Below are 23,328 nucleotides of genomic sequence, written 5' to 3'. Positions count from 1 at the left end.
GTAAAAGGATTTGGAGTCTCTGGCTAGGAGGGATTCCATAGCACTGTACACAGGAGAGCTGTCACCCTTCCCTTTATAGTTATGACAGTCTTCCTATAATTCTCCCCATGTGTCCAGGAAGGACAGAGAAGTTCTCTCACAACTCACTGGGAAAGAATTACTAGAGCAGCTCAGCTTACTACAGTACTAAGAAACATGGCATGTGCTCCCAGAGGTTTTAATGCCACACCCAAGTGAGTGCAGCACCAGTATGGACACAGAAGCTCATATTGTTTCTCAGGCTATATCTACACTGCGCACCTTACAATGGCACGGCTGTGCTGCTACAGCTGTGCCGTTGTAAGGTATGCAGTGTAGCTGCTCTTTGTCGCTGTGAGAGAGCTCTCCTGATGACAAAATAAAACCACCCCCAACATGGGAGGGTGGTTTCGTCACTAGGAGAGTGTCTCCCGCCGACGAAGCGCCGTCCATACCGGTGTTTTTCGTTGTTAAAACTTTTGTTGTTCGGAGGTTTTTTTTTCACAACCCTGAGCGACAAAACTTTTAATGATGAAAGTGCAGTGTAGACATAGCCTCAGTGTGGCTTCTTTCGCTCAAGCTAGGTTAACTCAGGATATATCTATACTGCAATAAAAAACCTGTGGCACGACGTTTCAGAGCTTGGGTCAGCTGACTCTGGCTTGGACTGTGGGGCTAAAAATTGCACATAGACACTTGGGGTGGAGCCCGGGCTCCAAAACTCCACAAGAGACAGAGGGTCTTGGAGCTCGGGAGCCCAAGCTCTGAGACACGTTTCCCCCGCCCCCTGCAGGGTTTCAGAGCCCAGACTCCAGCCTGAACCCAAATGTCTACACTGCAATTTTTAGCCCCACAGCCCAAGGCCCTGCGAACCTGAATTAGCTGACCTGGACCATGGGTCTTTTATTGCGGTGTAGATATATCCTCAGAGAGGAGTAACTCAAGTGTACATAAGTTGAGTTGACTCTGTAGTGTAGACATACTCTCTGTTTTGATTTTAAAAGAGAGTGTGCCTTCTTTTGTGTTTGTATAGCACTTAGCACATTGTGGGCAGTATTGGAAACAAATCACTTATATGTAGCATTAAAAAACTACCCTGCAATCAAGCCATTGAAGTTACTTGAAGGTGTTGTGACAGAGCCGAGTATTCAGGAGGGATTGAATGAGGAGTGTGTAGTGGCTTTACCAACCAGATGAGGAAGGTATAATCAAGTGACACTAGAACTAGGAACAGGCCAAATTGCTAGTAAAATGAACAGATTGCGTTCCTTCAGTGTACTGGTGATTTAAGAAAAAGGAAGGAAGACTGAATAATGAGATAATTTAGGTGTCTTGATTGTGGGCAGTTGTGCTTCATTACAGTGAATGGTGCTTTTCAAGGATAACAAATTTGGTGAAGAGTTTCTGCTGCAGTGCAGTAGTTTGAGTAGCTGAATGTGCTGATTACAGAGCCAGCCTTAGCATTTTTGGATGAATGTACAAAACACTTTTTAAGCCAACCTCTCTTTCCAAATATAGCCAATACCTCACCATTTTACCCGGCTATGCATATGACTAGCTTCAGGATTGATTAGCTAGGTGACTTCTTTTCAGAGCAACCTTGTATTTAGCTTCCTGAAGCGGGGAGATTTTTCAAAAGCACAGGTGTCAGTTTGGTGCCTAATTCTGGTTCAAAGTCAATGGGAGTTGGGTACCAAACTGCCATTTGTGCCTTTGAAAATCTCCCCTTAATTCTTTGTCTGCTTTCTTGGGTCAGGGAAAGTGGAAAAGGTCTATGTAAATTACCAACATCTAAAAATGTTTCAAGGCACAATTCTGCAGATAACCCAGTGGTCAGTATGCTGCTAAAATCTCTGGAAACTTTTGTGGGCATTCTGGTGCATTATAGTCCCCTCTACAGCAATAATATATGAACATTAATGAATCATCATAACCTTCACCTGTGAAGTAGTTAATAGAAAAACGTAGGCAGAAAAGTTTGACTTTGAGTTGGTGTAATAAGAGCAGGGAATGTAATGGATCCTCTACTCTGTCCTGTGTCCACAAACCAGGCCATGTCTCGTGGTATTAAAGTGACCTTCCTTGTGGTCATTGGTCACATTGCTACTTGCAGCTGAGCAGCCAAGCTGGGAAGTAAAAACCTGAAGCAGTCATAACACTGTCAGAGACCGTCTCCATCCCCAACAACTGCAAATTTGATTGAGCTTTCCTCAAAAAAATCAAAGGATCCATATGTGCTAGTGCAGGGGTGGACAAAGTTTGTGGCCTGAGGACCACATCTGGGTATAGAAATTGTATGGTGGGCCATGAATGCTCATGAAATTGGGGTTGGGATGCGGGAGGGGGCTGAGGGCTCTGGCTGGGGGTGCGGGCTCAATGGTGGGGCCAGAAATGAGTAGTTCGGGGTGCAGGAGGGGGCTCCGGGCTGGGGGGGGGTGAGGGCTCCGGCTGGGGGTGCAGGCTCTGGGGTGGGGCTGGGGATGAGAGGTTTGGGCTGTAGGAGGGGGCCCCTGGGCTGGGACTGAGGGGTCAGAGGGCGGGAAGGGGATCAGCGCTGGGACAGGGGGTTGGGGTGCAGGGGATAGCTCAGGGGTGCAGGCTTGGGGCGGCATTTACCTCAAGTGGCTCCCGGAATCAGTGGCATGTCCCTCCTCTAGCTCCTACACAGAGGCGCGGCCAGGCGGCTATGCTGCGCGCTGCCCCGTCTGCAGGTGCCGCCCCTGCAGCTCCCATTGGCCGTGGTTCCCAGCCAATGGGAGCTGCATAGGCGGCAGTTGGGGCGGGGACAGTGTGCAGAGTGGAGCCCCCTGGCTGCTTCTACGCGTAGGAGCCGGAGGGGGGACATGCCGCTGTTTCCAGAAGCCAAGCACCGGAGCAGGGCAAGTACCAGACCTCGCTCCCCAGTGGGAGCTCGAGGGCCGGATTAAAACGGCTGGCGGGTCGGATGCAGCCCATGGGCCGTAGTTTGCCCACCCCTGTGCTAGTGGCTTTCCCAGTCCCACAGGTCAGATCTGACTAGCTATAAGAATGATACAGAATAATTCATGATTTTTTAGAGATTTTCTAAATCTCACACAGTTTTGGTAACAATTTAATTATATCTATTTTTGAAACAGATATAATTAAATCAGTGCAAGCAACTCCCTAGTGTGGACACAACGTAAAGGTGCTTATATCAGAATAGCTTATTTTGATAAATGTGTGGTTTCTTAACTGATCTAACAGTTCAGTTTTTTGTAGACAACCCTAAGAAAAATCAGTGACAGCCTTTCAGCCCCAGGGTATCTTTACACTTTCAAGACTATCTTTGCAAGGAAGAGGACTAGAAACTTACTTTCTAAATATGAAAGTTGAAATTCCCGTTCAAAACCAGGAATGGAGTCAGTGATGGAGGGTCATCTGCAGCTTTGGGGGGCCCAAAAGCCAGCTCTGACTAGATCTCTTTATTTTGAACTGAGGGGTGAGGAGCAGAATCCTCTTGGCATCCACTGTGGTTATTGTCACGGAGATCTCCTTTACCTGTTCAGTGACTCTGTTGCAGTATACATACTATAGAAAACGCTTAGATGCATAGAACGCTTGTACACGGTAATTAGAATGTTTTTGTTTCTGCAGCTTATGCTGTTTTTAAAAACAAACAAACATATACTTACAGACCTCCCTTGTTTCCGTGTTGGTACACATACTGTGTTAAAGCTAGAGTGGCCTCGCCATAAATAAATATCTACCTTGCTTTTGTAATAAGAGAGTATTTTCTGGGCAGTGTGCCTCTCAGGCACTCTAAATTATCTGTTGCGGTCAAATAACTCTGTTAATGTTGCTTTAACCATATAACACAAACTGTGACCATGGTTAGTAACAACTAAAAAACAAGTCATTATGACCCATATTATGCAACTATAACCTCACTTTTACCATATTTGGAATATAATGCAATTTAGAATGTCAATTCCTGTGAGTGTTAATTCTCTCAATAAACTAATAAATATAGCAGTATGTGGCATGGCCCTGTCTATGCAGGTAAAAAATATGCCTTGCTTTTTAATTTTTCCAATCAAGATAGCTCAACTTGATTGGAACCCGCTCCCCTCCCTTAACTCCTGTGCAGACAGTTTAACATCTTTTGAGATAGTTTGAAGCTACCGCACAACCAGGAGTGATTCCACATATCAGTATTAATTCAAGTGATCCACCCTTGAGATTCTTCCCTTGTGTTAGCTATGGGAGTTAGCTCCTGCATCCATGCGAGCATTCTGTTTACTTGTGTGTGATGCCAAGGCTTTTGGGGACACATCTCATTGTAGTGCTACATTAAACTGCACTGCTCCCTGAATGCTTTTGCAGTGTAATGAGGGAGAACACATCTGCCCCTTCTGGGGATTCTGGTTGGAAGTGGTATGAACCTAGTAACTCAGTGAAGTAAACCAGTTCCATCTGGGCTCGCTCCAGATTTCTCTCTGGAGAAACATTCTTATGGGTGGCAAAGCATGTATCCAATTGTGGGCCCTGCTAGCGTCACACCAAAAATCCGCCGGTACCTTCATGTCAGCCTTTGGCCAGCTGGCAGCATACTGAGGCGGTCCTCTTGGGGTCATTCTTAACAAACAGAGCTCTGTGCTGCATATAGATGAGTAAAGTTGCCGATACTGGAAACTGTGCAAGTGGGGGAAAGAAGGCTGAGAAGGCCTATGTGCAATGGTAGGTGGTTTCTGATCAGAAAACAGAGAGAGGTAGATGGCAAGAAAAGGGCATGGGGTGGGAGGTGTTGGGGGATTGTTGGAAGGCATTGAGGACTAGCGATTTTTGGTTGTGTCGTGGCATTACCCTGTATCCAGGCTACAGATAAGACACACTAGCAACTGTTGAGGGAATCTCACTGGAAATCTGTCCTACACCCCCAGTTACGTCCGCCAGCTTTTGTTATATCACCACCACACGTGAGTGATTGAGATTTTGTATGTGGATGGGGTCGGGAACACTCAAGTTCTGCCTTGTGTTACCTTGCTAATGGTCCTGTCTACATGGATCTTAAAGGGAGTGGGGGTCTCAGTTGAGTTGAGCTAAGTTACTTTTTGGAGAGGGCTAGGGTGGAGAACTTGCTCTTGTAGTCAGTCAGGACCACTGTTGAGATGTGTTTCAACTGAGTTCCAGAGCTGATGGGTGGTGGGTGTGGTTTTTTTAAATTGTTTTGATCTTCATTTGTGAACAATTTAATGGAGTGGAAGCTGGGGAGAGTTAGGGCTTCAGATATGGTGAAGGAATGTACTTGCATCTGCACGTTAGTATTTCCCTACCTACATGGAGCACCAAGAAGAATGTAAAAGTTCACTCTTTGGATGCCTGGAAAGACTGCAATATTCGAAGTATATGACTTCAGTCAGAATTCATGATGGGGCTGCAAATAAATGTTCCATAAGAAACAGATCCAGTTATTTCCATGTCTTTATTTTTATTTGAGTTTTATCTGCAATCAGTACTTCACAATTGAAAGAATACACACCCAATACCTGAAGGATGGTTTTGTGGTTAAAGTTATTGCACTGAGATACAGGTTCTATTTCTGGCTTTTTAGTAGATTTCCTTTGATACTTTGGGCAAATCACTCAATCTCTCTGTGCCTCACTATGGAGATACTTCCCTACCTTGCAGGGATGTTGGAGGTGCTCCGATACTACTGTAGTAACCATAGAAAAGCCTATAAATAGACTCATGGGCTTTAAGGCCAGAAGGAATCATCATGATCATCTAGTCTGACCTCCTGCACATTGCAGGTCACAGAACCTCACCAACTCACTCCTGTAACAGACCCTAACTTCTGGTTGAGTTACTGAAGTCTTCAAATCATGATTTAAAGAATTTGTGTTACAGAGAATCCAGGATTTACACTACAAATAAGTGATATACATTCTGAAGTCCCTTGAAGTGGTGCATGTATTTTCAGAGGGCGAATGCTTGACATTTCCTGAAAATAGGGCTCCTCTAAGGTGTCTCAGTTTGGACATCCAAATATAGAAGTATCCAAAATCACTAGTCATTGCTGAAAAATTCAACCTCTTTTACGTCTGATTCATTAGATCATCCACCAATCTCCCTACCACTGCAGCATTGTTTCCTGTGGTCATGGGTGGTGGGTGGAGCCCCCGTTTGGGGAGGCTAGTCCCGGCTCTGCCCCGTCCTCCCACTGACATCCATCCCATCCCCTCCCACGGCCGGAGGAGTGTGTAGTGCAAGAAATTGCTATCTGTAGGAATTTGCTACATCGGATAGCAGTTTTTTAGAGTAGCAATTTTTTACAATCCCTTACATATGCATAACTGCTGCAGGTAGCAGATTCCTATAGATAGCAGTTTCTCACACTACAGGCATAATAAATCAAAAACTTGGCTACAAAACCCTGCAACCAGGGGTCCGCTGGCTGTGGCAGCGCCTATTATACCCACCGCCCATGCCTGTGGTCCAGGTCTCGAAGGTGCAAGCCTAAAGAGTGGCATGGTCAAGGTGCAAAGACAAAAATGGGGAGAGAGAGGTGCTTAGGAGAGGTATAAGCAATAGGAAGGAATTAGGAGGAAAATGAGTGGCATTGGGACATCTGAGACAAAAAACTCAATCTTTTTCCCCTGTTAGAAGCCAAAGTTGGAATGTGTTTTTGTTTTCTAACTCAGCTAAGCAGAAAGTTAAATAAGAAGCCAGCGTAATAGAGCACCTAGTTTCACATTGCAAAATACACTATTTTCAGAGAATTGAGTGCAACATGAACAGGACTCTGACAGTATAATAGATCTGACTTGAATAGAAAATAGGTTCACTTTGTACGTTAGTGTGTGTTGCTTTTGTTGCGTAAGTAGGATTAAGTCATGTTTGAAGAATGAGGGTTTTCTTTTTACTCCTTTGTTTTATTTTGTTGTTTGTGCTTCATGTTGAGAGAAGGTAAAAGTTAGAGACAAATTTATACAATGCGTTCAACTAAAACCTTAGAGACCTTTGGGTTTATCAGTCTTTGTTGAAACTTCAAGGTTTCTGTAGTGCTCAGGCACTTTATGAGCTGTTTACAGAACTTCAGCATGAATTATAGCTACAGCTGTAGTCCATGTTTTTAGTATTTGCTAGCAATAACTTATTAAAACATTGACTTACTGTAGCAAGTTGAGATTTTAATATTTAATACATTTTCAAGATCTTGGCTTGCTTAATTTCCTTTTTTTTTTTTCCCTTTACCTCTGTAATTGAACAATAGACCAAGGAATATATTTTGAACTCCTCAGCTCCCAGCAAGGACAGACTGAAAGCAGATTTGCAGTACTTAAACTTGTGAAATATTGACTTTGCTCTTCATTGCAGCTCTCAGGGCACAGACTCTGGTTGATACATTTCATCGTGTTCTTCTGAGATGTATGTGCTTCCATGCAAAGGTTTTGGAAGCATTTTGACTTGTTTTGTAAAAAATCAATAGGGCAAAAAAGCAGCACTGTTTGATACCTTTCCCACATATAGAAAAGATTTTGAAGTGCCTGAAGTGGAAATACATTTCATTTCACTGGAGAGCCACTGCAACAAAGCAAATTGGTCAAAGGCAGCACAGGGAAGGATTTTAGTTTGCAGTTCTGAAGCAGAATTTAAAGGTTAGGATGATTGATTGACTGGCCAGGTAATCAGTGCATGTTTAAAGTTCCTAGTGGAAACAAAATAGTAAATATCAGAGGGGTAGCAGTGTTAGTCTGGATCTGTAAAAAGCAACAGAGGGTCCTGTGGCACCTTTAAGATTAACAGAAGTATTGGAGCATAAGCTTTCGTGGGTGAATACCCACTTCGTCAGACACATGCGTCTGATGAAGTGGATATTCACCCACGAAAGCTTATGCTCCAATACTTCTGTTAATCTTAAAGGTGCCACAGGACTCTCTGTTGCTTAAAATAGTAAATATTACTATTAATTTGAAATAGGACTTCATGATGTAATGTAGATCCATCCTGGAAAACAGTTGACTCGCCTCTTGCTTGTTGTATGACTTTAGTCAAGTCATAAACCTTGGTGCCTCAGGACTGTGCTTCAGTTTATCCATCCATAAAATGAGAATACCTGTGGAGTGAGAGTAATCTCTCTCTAGATAAAATGGTAACCAGCTTTACATTTTAAGACCAGATTTTTTTACCCTTCCTAAATTGGCTAGACCCCAACAAATTGTCCTCTTATCTTATGTGCACTTCTCTGCCCAAAGGGCTTTTTTTTTTTTTTTTTTAATTTGGTGGTGACCAGACATAATCTTGAAATGAAAACAGTATGAGAAACCAGAAGGATTTCACTATTAGGACATACTTCAGACTACAATATTTTGTTAGCCATCAGACCATGCAGAGCAATTTTAGGATATGCATGTTGACCTGAGGGAGCTGGCTAGGAAAGGGAGAGAGAATTAGCTTCCTTCCAGGGTTATGAGGTGTATTTAGTGTTTGCAAAGTGCATCCAGCAGGCTCGCCGACAGAAATTCCGGGCCCCGGTCCACGGGGCCGCCCCCAAAGTGCGGGGCCCTGCGGCCCGCCCAGGCAATTTAAAAGGGCCTATGGCTCCCGGCAGCCACCACTACCATGGCAGCAGCAGCGGCTGGGGGCCACCGGGCACTTTTAAATTGCCTGGGCCCCTGGTAAATTGCCCCCTTTGCCTCCCCCCTCATCCTCCGGTCAGCGGGCCTGGCATCCAGATCCTTGGATGAAATTTCTATAAGTGCAAAGTAATATGATGTTATCTAGGCTTAAACTGATTATGTTGAAGAGGGAAAATATATGATTTTTGAAGCATCATTCTGAATATTCTCATAAAATATAAATGAGTTGAATTTGCTTGATATAGTACCTGTATAGGCCACATATTACAGCGCTTTTTGACTGAAACTATGATGTGAACCTTTTTATATATATTTTTTCTAAGTTGGATGCTTAGTTTCTTTCCTTTCAGAAGACAAGTGGAATTTTGAATTTATCTTGTCCCAGAGAATGCATGTTTTTCCAACTCCATGCACAGGTGTTCACCCAGGATAGAGCTGTAGCTAGAAGCAAAATTCAGTCTGAAAATACATGTTGTCATTTTGAAGTTAATTGTTTAGGAACTCAATCTTGCAAGAAAAACCAAAGATTCATATGTCCCTTCATGCTTCAACCACCATTCCAGGGGACACGTGCCCATGCTGATGATGGGTTCTGCTCGATAACAATCCAAAGCAGTGTGGACCAACGCATGTTCATTTTCATCATCTCAGTCAGATGCCACAGCAGAAGGTTGATTTTCTTTTTTGGTGGTTCGGATTCTGTATTTTCCTCGTCGGAGTGCTGCTCTTATAAGACTTCTGAAAGCATGCTCCACACCTCATCCTTTTCAGATTTTGGAAGGCACTTCAGATTCTTAAACCTTGGCTTGAGTGCAATACCTATCTTTAGAAATCTCATATTGGTACCTTCTTTGCGTTTTGTCAAATCTGCAGTGAAAGTGTTCTTAAAACAAACATGTGCCTGGTCATCATCTGAGACTGCTATAACATGAAATATATGGCAGAATGTGGGTAAAACAGAGCAGGGGACATACAAATCTCCCCCAAGATGTTCAGTCACAAATTTAATTAATGCATTTTTTTTTTTTTTTTACGAGCGTCATCAGCATGGAAGCATCTCCTCTGGAATGGTGGCCAAAGCATGAAGGGACACATGAACGTTTAGCATATCTGGCATGTAAATTCCTTGCAATGCCAGCTACAAAAGTGCCATGCAAATGCCTGTTCTCACTTTCTGGTGACATTGTAAATAAAAAGAGGGCAGCACTATCTCCTGTAAATGTAAACAAACTTGTTTGTCTTAGCGATTGACCGAACAAGAAGTAGGACTGAGTGGACTTGTAGGCTCTGAAGTTTTACATTGTTTTTTGTTTTTGAGTGCAGTTATGTAACACAAAAAAATCTAAATTTGTAAATTGCACTTTCACGACAAAGAGATGTCACTAGGATACTTGCATGAGGTGATTCGTTTATAAGCCGACCCCCCCAAGATGGATAAGTAAAAATGGAAAATTTTTATGACCTGTTCATAAGCCGACCCTATAATTCAGGGGTCAGCAAACTTTGGCTCCTGGGCCATTAGGATAAGCCGCTGGCAGGCCGAGATGATTTGTTTACCTCAAGCATCTGCAGGCACGGAGGTAAACCTAAGTAAACAAAGTGTCCTGGCCCGCCAGCTGCTTACCCTGATGGGCCGGGACAGCAACTGGTGGGGAAATTTTGGTGGGGGGAGAAGCTGGGAGTCAGGGGAGTATCCCCACATGACCCCACCCCTAGCCTGGGACCCCCACACTCTCCCCATCGCATCCCTTCCCACCTTATCTGGGGAGGGCCAGGGGAGGATGTCTCTGGCCTGGCTGGAGCTGGCCTGGCAGGCTGGGCAGCGCGGCTGCAGCCTGCTCCGGCAGGCCAGATCGGGCAGCGTGGCTGCAGCGCGTTCCAGCGAGCTGGGCCGGGCGGCACGGCCACAGCCTGCTCTGGGGGGTGGGGCTGGAGCTGCAGCTGCTTCGGAGGCTAGGGGGAGAGCAGCGTGGCCAGAAGCAGAGAGACTCTGGCCCCGCCTCTTCCCTTCTGGCTCTGCTGGCTGTGCTGCCTCTCCTTTCTCCCTCTGTTGGGGTAAAGGGCCGTGTTCCACCTCTCCCTCTCTATACCTGATCATAAGCCGACCCCCTTCTCTGGTGCTTCCCTTTTTTACTAAAAAAAATGCAGCTTATGAACGAGTATATATGTATTTCTTTTGTTTATCATTTTTACAGTGCAAATATTTGTAATCAAAAATAATATACACTTTGATTTCAATTACAACACAGAATACAATATATATGAAAATGTAGAAAAACATCCAAAATATTTAATAAATTTCAATTGGTATTCTATTGTTTAAAAGTGTGATTAAAACTGCAATTAATTGCGATTAATTTTTTTGAGTTAATCATGTGAGTTAACTACGATTAATCGACAGCCCTACTTGAAACCTTGAAGCGCCTGTCTACGCTACTATCTTATGTCGGTATAACCACGAGCAATGCAGCTATACAGACTGAACTCCTGGTGTAGGTAGTGCTTCTCTATCAACATAACTACCCCTCTCGGGGAGGTGGAGTACTTATTCCAGTGGGAGAAACTCTCCTGTCGTCATACATAGCACTACAGTGGTGCAGCTTGCACCACTGTAAGCGTAGACAAATTCTAACTCACAAGAGGTTAATACCGACTGTACTGTCCTATAGCATGTGAGCCTGTTCTTAGCAGTTGTAACTTGTCTTTGTACACATTGACTTGCTTCGGGACTATTTTACTAAGTTATTGGTTCATGTTCTTTGGGGGAGGGAAAATGCCCTAAAAAAAGGGGGGGGGCACTTAAAACAGAAACTTGATTTTTAAATCATACCCAATAGTTCTTCCTAATTCAGTTTAAAACCAAACTTGCTGTATTTTGGATGGTAGATAAAGATTCTTCCCTTAGAGGGAAGGAATTAAAAAGTTGCCAATAAAACTGCATAGGGGAATGGAGAGGGTGCTGAGCAGGTGAATTAAAGGAAAGAACCACCAGCATAAGCGGAAAGGAAGCATCTGAGCCTTGTGAGAGAAGCCAGAACATTTTATTTTAGTTGTTTTGCTTTTTCTTTCTTTGGTTAGGTCTTATTTTTGCTAAGAATTACTAACTATTTGGAGGCATCTAGACAATCAAAAAAGAGGGTGGTGCCAGTCCTAAGGACAATGGAAGGGCAGATAGACAAGTAGACAGAGATTAGGAGGAGTGGGGAAACATACATTTTACTTACACATGGCAATAAAGTTCACTGTAGACTGCATGACTGAAGTGGGTCTTAAAGGGGGATTTAATGTGGAGAGGATGAAGACCTTGCAAACGAGCACAGGAATGCCCTGCTTGTGCAAGAGGAAAACGCATGGCTGTGTCTGTGCAAAGCTGACAGACAGTGGAAATTAGGAAAGTTGACAGAGTAGGGAGGGAGGAGACAATGCAAAATGAGACCTGCTCAGGTAGGTAGGTAGGGGCAGAGTTATGCAGAGCTTTGGAGATGGTGATGACAAACTTGAATTTGATGTAGTAGCAAGTGGCGAGCCAAGGAAGGGATTCAGAGAGGGGCGTGACATGATCAAAATCAGAAGCAAGGAAAATTTCCAGTGCAGTATTTTGTCTGGACTGAAAGAGTTGGTTTAGGGAAGCCAGAGAAGAGGATGTTGCATTAGTTAAGACAAGATATAATGAGGGCCTGAACAAGAGATTTAGCTGTAGGGATAGAAATAAATGGAGAGATCTTAGAGATATTGAGGAAGAAGAAGTGATGAGACTTTTAGATATGAGCTGAATGTGTCAGGCAGGGGAGAGGAAGTCAAAAATAGCTTGTAAATTACATGCCTGCGTGATGGGGAGGATGATGGTGGTGTTGAAAGTGATAGAGAAGTGTGGAGGTCTAGAAAGTAGATTGGATGTGACTAATACAAAAAATTGTCTAGGGACTTCTGTAAAGAGCTCTGCAATTATTTAAACTTCCCTCTGTATCTGCCAATTGAAGGGTTTTATTCATTTAAGCTTTTCTGAAATCTCTGTAGGCAGTAAATAAGCTGTTTGGGTGTGTGTACGACCTAAGAAAGTTCGGAAAGTATAGTAGGTGTTCATGGCAACATGTTTAATTGTTAAATTATGATCTAATTAAATATATGGATTAATGCTTGTGAAGAGCAGCATGCTTATTTGGCTAGAGCAGGGAGCTGGGGCTCCTGGCTGTTTGTAGCCCTGTCACTGACTTTTGAGACTGTGGGAATCTAGAGGAGAAGTTTAATGAGTGTTTACCTCACAGAGTTATGGAGGCTCCGTTAACATTTGTAACATGCTTTGATCTTTAAAACACAATATAGATATATTTAACCTTTTCTGTCTTTCTTTTTTCCTAGTTACGATTACCTCAACTGGAGAAAAAGGTAGGAAACATGTATTACTCATCCTCAATAAATAAATTGAAAGTTTTATAAATAGGAAAGTTGCCTACTTCTTGTCTCCTTAATATAAATGTACAGTGTGTTTCTGATGTATAATTTAGACCTACTTACCAATGCAATTTTGTATGATTTTATGTAACTCTCTCTAGAGAGAGTGAGCAGATGGGTACATAGAGGGAAAACATAGGGAGGTTGGATCTATCAAGCTTTTAGTGCCACAAGCTTGGGATGATCATATTACCTGTGAGCAATGGAAGCATGACTTAATTATGCAGATCTTTCAAAACAAGTGGTTGGGGGGGGGGAGGGGAAATCAGACCCACATCATGTTTTCTGTATACCACTTAATGTGTGTTATGTGGGTCTCTTTTATCTCTCTGGTTTTCCCCCTTGTTTTTAAAGTGCATTAATTGTTGTGGTAACCATACTATTGATATCTGCTATGGCTATGTCCATTGCAGAATAAAATCAGTCATATGGTTATTGAAATTCTGGAGTTATCATAGTGATGGTTCTGACCACATTTGTTGTGTATATGTTTTGTATTACACTGAAATAACTAGAAAAAACTATGTTGAGAAAACATTATTAAGGTTGCAAAGTTAGGAGATGCCAGAATTAAACTTGCCCATGCAGCCTTAATTCAGCCCCCTTATGTGCATACATTACAATACAGTCTTTAGTTACATGATTACATGCTATTTTTTCTATGAGACCCCTGTCTCATTCACTTCACAGGATTGAGCTACTCTGGGGCTCAATCAGGGTTGGGTAGGGAAGCAGACTTGTTTGTAGGACTCCTGCCTCATTTGTTGCAGAAATTAAAAGGTGGGTAGTGAATGAGATAGGGGAGTATGGTCTCATGGTTAAAACAGCTGAATGCTGCCTTGGGTAATTAGATTTTATCCCTGCTTCTGCCACAGAGTTCCTATGAGATGTTGGACAAGACACTTCAACCAAACTTTTCACAGGTGGTCACTAATCGTGTGGTCCTCATTTTCTGGGAGCCTAACTTGAGACCCTGCAGTATGATATGCAGAGGAGCTGAGCGCACTCAGCTGCTACTAAGGTCAATAGGGGCTGTGCTTTGAACATATAAAATGCTGTATAATGCCAAGCACTGTAAAATATCAGGTTCTAGGCATTTCAATTGGACATACAAAATTAATGAATCCTTTTTACCTCTAGTCCTTCTGTGCCTTGGTTTACCATCTGTAAAATGGGGATAATAATACCTCCTCACCTCACAGGGCCATTGTGCAAATACCTTTGTGAAGCACTCTGATGCTGTAGTGATTAGCATAATAGAAAAGCCCAGGAGGAAACTAATAATTCTGAAGAATGAAGAGCTGAATAGAATCTAATGTAGTTTGTACCTATAGGCCCAGGAAATCTAGATATTTAAGACCTGATCCTCAGATCACAGAGCAGCCCCTCCTTTTCCTATAGTTCAACATATTTTTACAGGTTATACCAAAAAAAAAAAAAAAAAAAAAAGCACCAGTAGAGGAGAAACCTTACTTGTTTTTAATATTCCTACTCTTTTTTTGAAGAAATACAAAACGAGTCTGACTTGCAGGAAAACATTCACATTTAGGTGTTGATATGAAATAGGAAATCTCCTTTACTTGAATTTTATAGCTCTTGTAGTCAGGTGGTGGTGGTGGTGGTGGTGGTGGTGGTTGTTGTTGTTTGTTGCATCAGTAGAAAAATGAGCCCTCTAGCAGCCAAGGTGGTATCAATAGATTCCTGTGATTTTTAAACCAAGAGCCCATATCCTTGCAGTTTAATTTCTGCCTCACATTTCAAGTGTATTATGTTTAAATCCTATTACAGCAGTGCTTAATTATTATTTTCTATTTAATTTAACAATAGGTACATAGAACTACGTGACTGATCTATCTCTTGTTTGATATATGTATTTTCTCCCCTAATTTGGCTTATTTTTAAACACATGAATTGTTTTGAATCTGATATACAACCACGTAAAAACCAGTAGACCCTAAGCCTATACACATGCAAGACTCTAATGATAACCACACGAGGAAATCTAGAGTGGTGTGGTGTCATGAGTGTCTCTGGGTGTGCATGTCTAATCCAGTTTCCCAAAGTTGCTTTCTCTATCTGAAGATTATCACAAGAGTTTAAGAAAATGTTTTTTATTAATCAGATACAAATTGGGCCTCTGTTCTCCCACATATTTTGATTCTATAAGACAGGTTGTTAGAAAACACACTAAATGTAAGTGGTAAGTGCATTTTTGTTTTGTTTGGTGCAGTGGGAATTCTGTAGGGTTTTCTGTAGACTTCATTCTGTCAGGCTTGAACCTCTCATCAGTGTAACCCTTCCTTCAGCTGAAGAAGATTTCATATAGATCCCTCAAAAGCCCAGCACTATTGAGTGACGCAAGACCTTCTCTTCTTCTAAGCACTCAGCTACTCCCTGTGCAGTACTGCCAGCACATGTTTAATTAATGAACAAAGTCTGAGCAGGGGCCCTGAATACATTCCCCCTCCACTTGTCAGTTCAGTGTCACTAGACCACTTAGTCTGCCAACTTACATTTGTTCAGTGAAGACAGCAGAAGTAACTCTGCCAATCCCTTTAGTTGACTGCAGTTAAAATGCTGTTAAATTTACAGATTTTTCTTACACTTCAAACAAAGTTAGACTTTATGGTTATGATCTCCGATTATGTTAGAACTGTGAAATGACTTTCCCTGCTAGTTGGTGCTGGGGTTATTTTATTTTTTTGTTCTTTCCTTTCCTTCATCTGGTTTGTACTTATAAGAAAATAAGCAGATCTTAATAGGAAACCAGCTAATGCATATTTATACTTGGAGCCAGCACAAGGATCTTTGAAGGGTTGCCCTCAACGAGTCCTGCTGCTACTGCCTTTGCAGGTTGGGTGGAGTCTAGAAGGGAAGCTGCTGAATCTGGTGTCTTCCACCCCACCCCATCTTTACCCCAAGAGGTGCCTGCGTGCAGAATCCCTTTCCCAACAGCAGCAGTAACGACAGCACATGAGTGAGGCAAGATAGAGAGGCAGGGGCCTGTTCAGCATTGGGCCAACCTCCAAAGGACAGGACCCTGATCCCAGGGACTTCCTCCTGCATGGCGTACAGTAGCAGCTGGACCCGTCTGGGCAGGACACTCAAGACTCCTGTTCCCCTTGAAGAGTATAGCTGTAGAGGGCTGACCTTCAGCTTCCAGTGCTGTATGACATAGAAATCATAGACTTGTAGGGCTGGCAAGGACCTCAAGAGGTAATCTAGCTCAGCCCCCTGCACTGAGAAAGGATTAAGTAAACCTAGACCATCCTGGACAGCTGCTTGTCTAGCCTGTTCTTAAAAACCTCCCAGTGATGGGGATTCCACAACCTCCCTAGGTAACCTGTACCAGTGCTTACCTATCCTTATAGTTCCTAATATCTAACCTAAATCTCCCTTGCTGCAGATTAAGGCCATTACTTCTTGTAATACCTTCAGTGGACATGGAAAACAATTGACCACCGTCCTCTTTATAACAGCCCTTAACATATTTGAAGACTCTTATCAGGTCCTGTTTCCTCTCCCCAAACCTCTCCCCCTCCTCCCTCCCCCCGTCTTCTTCTCTGGAATAAAATAGTCCAGTTCTTTCAACCTTTTCTCATAAATCAGGTTTTCTAAACCAATCATCATTTTTTGTTGCTCTCCTCTGGAGACTCTGCAATTTGTCTGTATCTTTCTTAAAGTGTGGTGCCAAAAACTGGACACAGTACTCCAGCTGAGACCTCACCAGTGCTGAATAGAGTGGAACGGTTACCTCCCATGTCTTACCCAAGACACGCCTGTTAATACAGCCCAGAATGATGTTTGCCTTTTTATATAACAGCACTGCACTGATGACTCATATTCAGTTTGTGAGTCACTATACCCTCTCACTCCGATCCTTCGTTGCTGCCTAGCCAGTTATTCTCCATTTTGTATTTGTAAATTTGATTTTTTCCTTTTTAGGTGTACTACTTTGCACTTGTCTTTATTGAATTTCATCTTGTTGATTTTAGATGTTCTCCGATTTATAAAGACCGTTTTGAATTCTAATCCTGTCCTCCAAAATGCTTATAACCCCTCCCAGCTTGGTGTCGTCTGCAGAGGTCTCTGTCTTCCTGATTTCATCACTTTTGCAAGTCTAGACCGCTTTCTCTTTCTGCTAAGTATTGCTAGCACTGCCACAAATTTATGCCCTTATTGCCACTAACTACTGTCTGTACTACCATCTGTGGTTGCTTATTTGCATTGCAGTAGCACCTAGCCCCAGTAAGGGCTTAGGGCCTGTGTGTGTGCGTGCTAGAGAGGCCTCCGACCCTCAAAGAATTTGCATTTTAAGTGTAATCTTCTATGTTTTACAAAAACAACAAGGAGTCTGGTGGCACCTTAAAGACTAACAGATTTATTTGGGCATAAGCTTTCTTGGGTAAAAACCTCATTTCTTCTATGTTTTAATTAACTCCCTACTGCTAAGACAGTTTAGTTGTGCCTGCCCTCGTGCATCCATCACTTCCTCTTTCTGGTTCTAACTATTCCACTCTTCTCACCCCGTTGCACTGATTTACCCAGCCACCTCCATTGTAATCTTAAATTTACTTTTGTCTTCCTTCTCCAACCCACCTTACTGTTTTTATCATACCTCCTATTATGTCTAAACTTAAACATGAAGCTTTTTAGAGAAGACCCCATCTTATTTGTTCTGTATAGTGCTAGTACCCTGGGACATTTCATAAAGAAATAAGCATTCATGTCACATGGTGGCAGTTTTTAGGACTCTGCATACGAATATAAAGTTATTTTTGCTGACTGCTATGTCACTTGAGTTCCGCTAGCTCTATTCCATGAGTGTTAAAACCATTCTAATCTCTCTCTAACGCTGTGTCTACACTACACAGCTTTTAGTGACACGGCTGTGCCGCTACAGCTGTGCCATTAAAAGGCACTTAGTGTAGCTGCTGTTTGTTGGCCGGAGAGAGCTCTCTTGCTGACAAAAAACTTCCATCCCCAACGATCAGCAGTAGCTTTGTCAGCAGGAGCGGCACTGTTCACACCAGCGCTTTTCCTCGACACAACTTTTGTCTTTCGGGGTGTGTGGTTTTTTTTAAACACCTCTGAATGACAAAAGTTTTGTCGTTCATTTGCCAGTGTAGACAAAGCCTAAGGCAAGGGAGATAGGGGCAGGGACAGAAGTGCCCTATTAGGAAAGACCCGAGGAACAGCCAAGTGCATGAGGAAGCTTAGGTTAAGGTTCATGTTGTGCACAACAACATCAGGGCCGGCTCCAGGCACCAGCTTCTCAAGCAGGTGCTTGGGGCGGCCGTTCCGGAGAGGGGCGGCAGTTCCAGGTATTCGGCGGCAATTCGGTGGACGGTCCCTCACTCCGCCTGGGAGTGAAGGACCTCCCGCCGAATTGCCGCCGCAGATCGCGATCGCGGCTTTTTTTAGATCGCGATCGCGGTTTTTTTTGGTTTTTTTTTTTTTTGTTTTGGCTGCTTGGGGCGGCCAAAACCCTGGAGCCGGCCCTGAACAACATACCCTCTCTCCCCCTTTGGGAGTTAAGTGTGGCCCTATCCAAAGTGTGTGTGTGTGTGTGTGCATTGTTTGGAGCAGGTGGAAGTGCCGCAAGCTTACTGTCTACTTCATGCCATCCTTGAAACATTAAATATAGCTTCTTTAAATGTTTATTTCTATATCAGCATAGCAAAGTAGGTCAAGCTTCCCCCTTCTTGGAAGGGAAGATGACATAAATGTTTGATGTTACTTCCTCATTTTAAGAAGTTTGCTGCCTGACGCCACACAGCTGTTTAATCTCAAAAGTAGGTGGGAGCAGCCGTTCATAGTGGCTAGTTTTAAGAATCTTGCATAGTAAGGTATGAATATAGTAAATGGAATGCCTGTGGGGGGTGACAATTTCAGGATTTAGGTGGCATTGACACACCTGCTAATTAGTGTTGCAGTATCTTCCAACGCTGTTTAGATTGAAAATGTGCCTCTTGGGAAATGGAATAGGATTTAGGCTGGTGAAGAGCAATGAAGTCAAATAACTGTCTCCTTCCTCGTGGCTGCAGTTTTGCTGCTGTTAACATTACTTCAGCCTAATTTCATCTGATGGGGAAGGGAATTCAATGGGAGACTGACAAGCTGGACCACTCCTTGGTTTCTCTGTCTCTTAGCTTAATTTGGGTTAAAGTAGTTCGTGTATCTTCTTAGAAAGGAGTGTACTTGGTGCTCAAAGTCAGTTAGAGGATATCTTGCCTTGATGCTGCTTGAGTCACAGCAGCTTGATGATTCAGTACTTTGATTTCTTTGACTAGCTAGATATGCTGGAAGAACTTAGGCTACGGTCTTGAGTTAGCTTAGTTGCTTTGCTCATATAGGTCCTTAAGGTTGGTCTTTCTCCCTGTTTGTAAAAGCCTTTTGGAGTCTTTCTGCATCATACCAACAGTCAGTGGTTCCTGTTTACTTCTGGTATGAGGCGTAGGTCATGTGCTGCACTGGAGCATTGCTAACTGTCCCCAGGTCCACACGTCAAGTATGTTGCTCGCCTGATTTCTAATGGCTTCTTCAATTCCCAGGGACAGTTTTTGTCAGGAAGGAAGGTCCAGTCATTTTTCTTCCATTATCCAGTAAGGATGTCTGACCAGTTTGCACTGTATAAGCTCTACATTCATCTTCAGGTATTCTTACATCCTCAGTGATGTTGCCTGTGTAGATCTCCATTCTTAAAACATATGACATGCAGACCTAAGAACTGTTAAAGTTAGCCTAGCAAGAAGCTGAATGTATCAGTGCATTCTCCTTATGGTATAAACATGTCAGCAGTTTAAAGGGAGACCCCTCTTTTCCTGTTTCCTTGTATTCTCAGCTCCCACCTCGGGTCAGATCCTGGAATCGCCTCACTCTGATCAAGTGGTCTCCAAAGTTTTTATGTCATGCCCCCCCTTACCCATAATGGACTCTGTCTATGCCCCACTGGGGGCTGGGGCAGAGTGGGGCTGGGTGGTGCTTCGTCCCTGCCCCCCGTGGGGGCTGGCTATGCTGCGCACTCCTCCCGAATATTCCTCCGCCCCACAGTTTTGGGACCACTGCTCTAATCAAATGCTCTTATCTTACTGCTGTTAGTTGTGTTAATTTAGTGTTATTCATTGCTATCGCATTTAAAATAGCACGGTACTAAATTTTGACATCTAATCAGTGGCCAATTATTTTCAACTTCCACAAGATGCCACACATCAGCATACAATGAGTTCTGCCTTCATCTATCTAGAGCAGTGATCGCCAACCTTTTTATGCCCAAGATCACTTTGAATTTAAGGGCAACCCAGGCTCTGCCCCGCCCTGTCCGCAAAGCCCCGCCCACTCCATTTCCCCCCTCTCTCCGTCACTCACGCTCCCTGACCCTCACTCACTTTCACTGGGTTGGGGTAGGGGTTTGGGCTGGGGATGAGGAGTTCGCTGTGTGGGAGGGGGCTCTGGGCTGAGTCTAGGGAAGGGGGTTGGGGTGCAGGAGGGGGTGAGGGGTGCAAGCCCTGGGAGGGAATTTGGTGCAGGAGGGGGCTCTGGGCTGGGGCAGTGTGTTGGGGTATAGGGTGCTGGCTCTGGGAGGGGGATCAGGGCTGGGCCAGGGGGTTGGGGTGCAGGAAGGGGTACAAGGTACTGGCTCTGGGAGGGGGGAAGGGCTGGGGCATGGGGTTCGGGGTGTAGGAGGGGATTCAGGGTGCTGGCTCAGGGCTAGGGGTTGGGGTGCGGCCTCCCGCCGAGCAGCACTTAACCTCCAGCAGCTCCCAGTCGGTGGTGTAGCATGGCTGCTGCTAAGGCAGGCTCCCTGCCTACCCTGGCCCCATGCTGCTCTCGGAAGGGGCCAACGTGCCCCTGGGGGCAGGGAGCAGCACGTGGTTCTGGACGCTGCCCCTCTCTGCAAGCACCACCCCTGCAGCTCCCATTGGCCATAGCTCCCCGTTCCTGGCCAATGGGAGCTGCGGGGGTGGTGCTTGCAGGCAGGAGCAGCGTACAGAGGGAGACCCCTGGCCGTGGGGCATGCTGGCCGCTTCCAGGAGCAGCGTGGGGCTGGGGTAGGCAGGGTGCCTGTCTTAGCGGCAGCCCCGCTGCGCCGCCGGAGATGGCGATCAACTGAGAGATCCTCTAGGATCGACCAGTCGATCGCAGTCGACCGGTTGATGACCATTGATCTAGATAAATGTTCTTCACAAGATGTTACAGAGAAGTAGAAACTGGTCAAACTAGTCTTGGATATCATGACTTTGTTCAGCCCTGTCCACCATCATTAACCCAAGCACCATAATCTGTGGTGCTATATTCATCATGCCATTTTAAGCACTTGCTCAATCTCCTGTGATGGCTTCAAATCACCCAATGGATTCTCTTTTTCCAGTACCACGAATCCATTTATAAATCTCTGATTTAATTCCTACCAAGAATGGCTGTGGTCTATATGTGTGTCTGCTTCATGCTACAGATCAGTGGCCAACTGCTTCTTGGTTTCCTTCCCCTCCTCCCAAAATGCTAGAGATGATAGCTCCCATTAAATTATTTTGATATTGCCCTGTGGTATATTAACACCAGAGAACAAATCTCTCATCTTCTGACACAAGGGTCCTGCTTCTGCTTTTGCACATGAAATTATATCCAATTCTTTCAGGAACCTGACCACGAGTTGTCTACAGTGCTGATGCTTCCCTTTAATCCAGAAGAGAGCCTAGAAATACTTTATTTTGCAACCCTAAGGAGAAGTTGGGTCATCCAGTTCTCATGAGTCTCCCAGACACTGTTAACTAATCATAAACATATCATAACATATCTTGAAATTAGCTACACCTTTTCCTGAGGTCAGCACCATTAAAAGAAATGGAGTCCATTTTGTGTTAAAGGCCAGCAGTTCCTACTTTCCACTATGGCTGTGACAGTGCTGAGTCTACAGTTCTATTTGGCAGGTGGAGGCAGAGAAGGCACCAAGAGTTATACAGATAAAAAATAATCAGAAAGGCAGAAGTTCTCACTATCACAAATGTTCGTACAGAAATAAGATGTTACATCAAGAATTCCCATTATCTAGTCCCCAACCCTTTATTATAAGTATAAAGAATAGCTTTTCCAAGATGGAATCAGAGTGGGAGCCTAGTATATTAAATACTACAGCAAAATCCAAATGTGATTAATGTTTACCTTGTTTGAATTACAGTACAGGTACATTTACATTTTAATATTATTTACAACCCCTTTCCAACACCTAGTAATAATAAAATATAGTTATAATACTAGCATGTAAAATTTTTTTAGTGCAATGCTTAGACTTTATAAGATACACCTCTACCTCGATATAACGCGTCCCGATATAACACAAATTCGGATATAATGCGGTAAAGCAGTGCTCCGGGGGGGGCGGGACTGCGCACTCCGGTGGATCAAAGCAAGTTCGATATAACACGGTTTCACCTATAACGCGGTAAGATTTTTTTGGCTCCCGAGGACACCGTTATATAGAGGTAGAGGTGTATATCTATTGCATAACCCAAATTTTACATTAACTTGAGTGTTTTCACTGTTCTGGTATCATTTACTTCATTTGCTGACAATATATTATACTGTACATGGACTGAATTTAGTAATCGAACCAACTGAAATATATGTGGCCTGTCTGTCAAGATAATTTAAATGTATACTTCCAGCTTTTTTATTTTGCTATTCCAGACATCAGACACTTTATTTTAATTTTCCTGAGGGTGGGTACATTGGAATGAAGGTATGTTTCTAAAGTTGTGGGTTGCTGCTGTCATGATGAGGCTCATTCAATTGTAAAAAAGTGGGAGTATAAGTGGGGAAATTACTTCATGACCAAGATTTTGATCATCATTATTTTAGTAGCCTATTAAATGATTCATTCTGAGGCTGAAGTAGTACTCATCATATCTGGTGGGCTATCAAGTGGATTTAGACAACTTCTTTATAGGGCTAAGCCCACTCAGATGTGCTAGTATTCCTAATTATCCAGTGGGTTTCAGTGCAATTTATCTTACTGGCTTGCAGAAGAGAAATAACTTATCTACACCCAAAACCATTGCATTTTTATGTTCTAGTTCTAGGTCTTTTCAGCTATACTCACTGAAATCTTATTGTATTTATTTTTATTGCAGTTGTCTACCTTGTGGTTTTTCATCTGTCATTTGTCATGTTTGTATGGTCCTATTGGAAGACGATTTTTACAACTCCTGCTTCCCCCTCCGATGAGGTAAATTTAATGATGGAAAAATGCCAACACTTA

General features: G+C 43.5%; 1 protein-coding gene across 3 annotated transcripts in view; it reads left to right on the top strand.

Annotated features, from left to right (window-relative positions):
* The window catches only part of LOC113406783 (palmitoyltransferase ZDHHC20-like), a 70,270-nt gene that overhangs the window by 17,763 nt on the left and 29,179 nt on the right, over positions 1 to 23,328 (top strand). For all 3 annotated transcript variants that reach the window (XM_026653487.2, XM_026653486.2, XM_026653485.2), the window contains exons 2-3: positions 12,978 to 13,004; positions 23,201 to 23,295. In XM_026653487.2, coding sequence (XP_026509272.1) covers positions 12,978 to 13,004; positions 23,201 to 23,295 — 122 coding nt within the window. The remainder of the gene's footprint in view (positions 1 to 12,977; positions 13,005 to 23,200; positions 23,296 to 23,328) is intronic.

This window comes from Terrapene carolina, unplaced genomic scaffold (genome assembly GCF_002925995.2).
Source record: "Terrapene carolina triunguis isolate 2854851 unplaced genomic scaffold, T_m_triunguis-2.0 Scaffold139, whole genome shotgun sequence".
Classification (NCBI taxonomy): Eukaryota; Metazoa; Chordata; order Testudines; family Emydidae; genus Terrapene; species Terrapene triunguis.
This window is presented reverse-complemented; position numbering and strand designations above follow the sequence as displayed.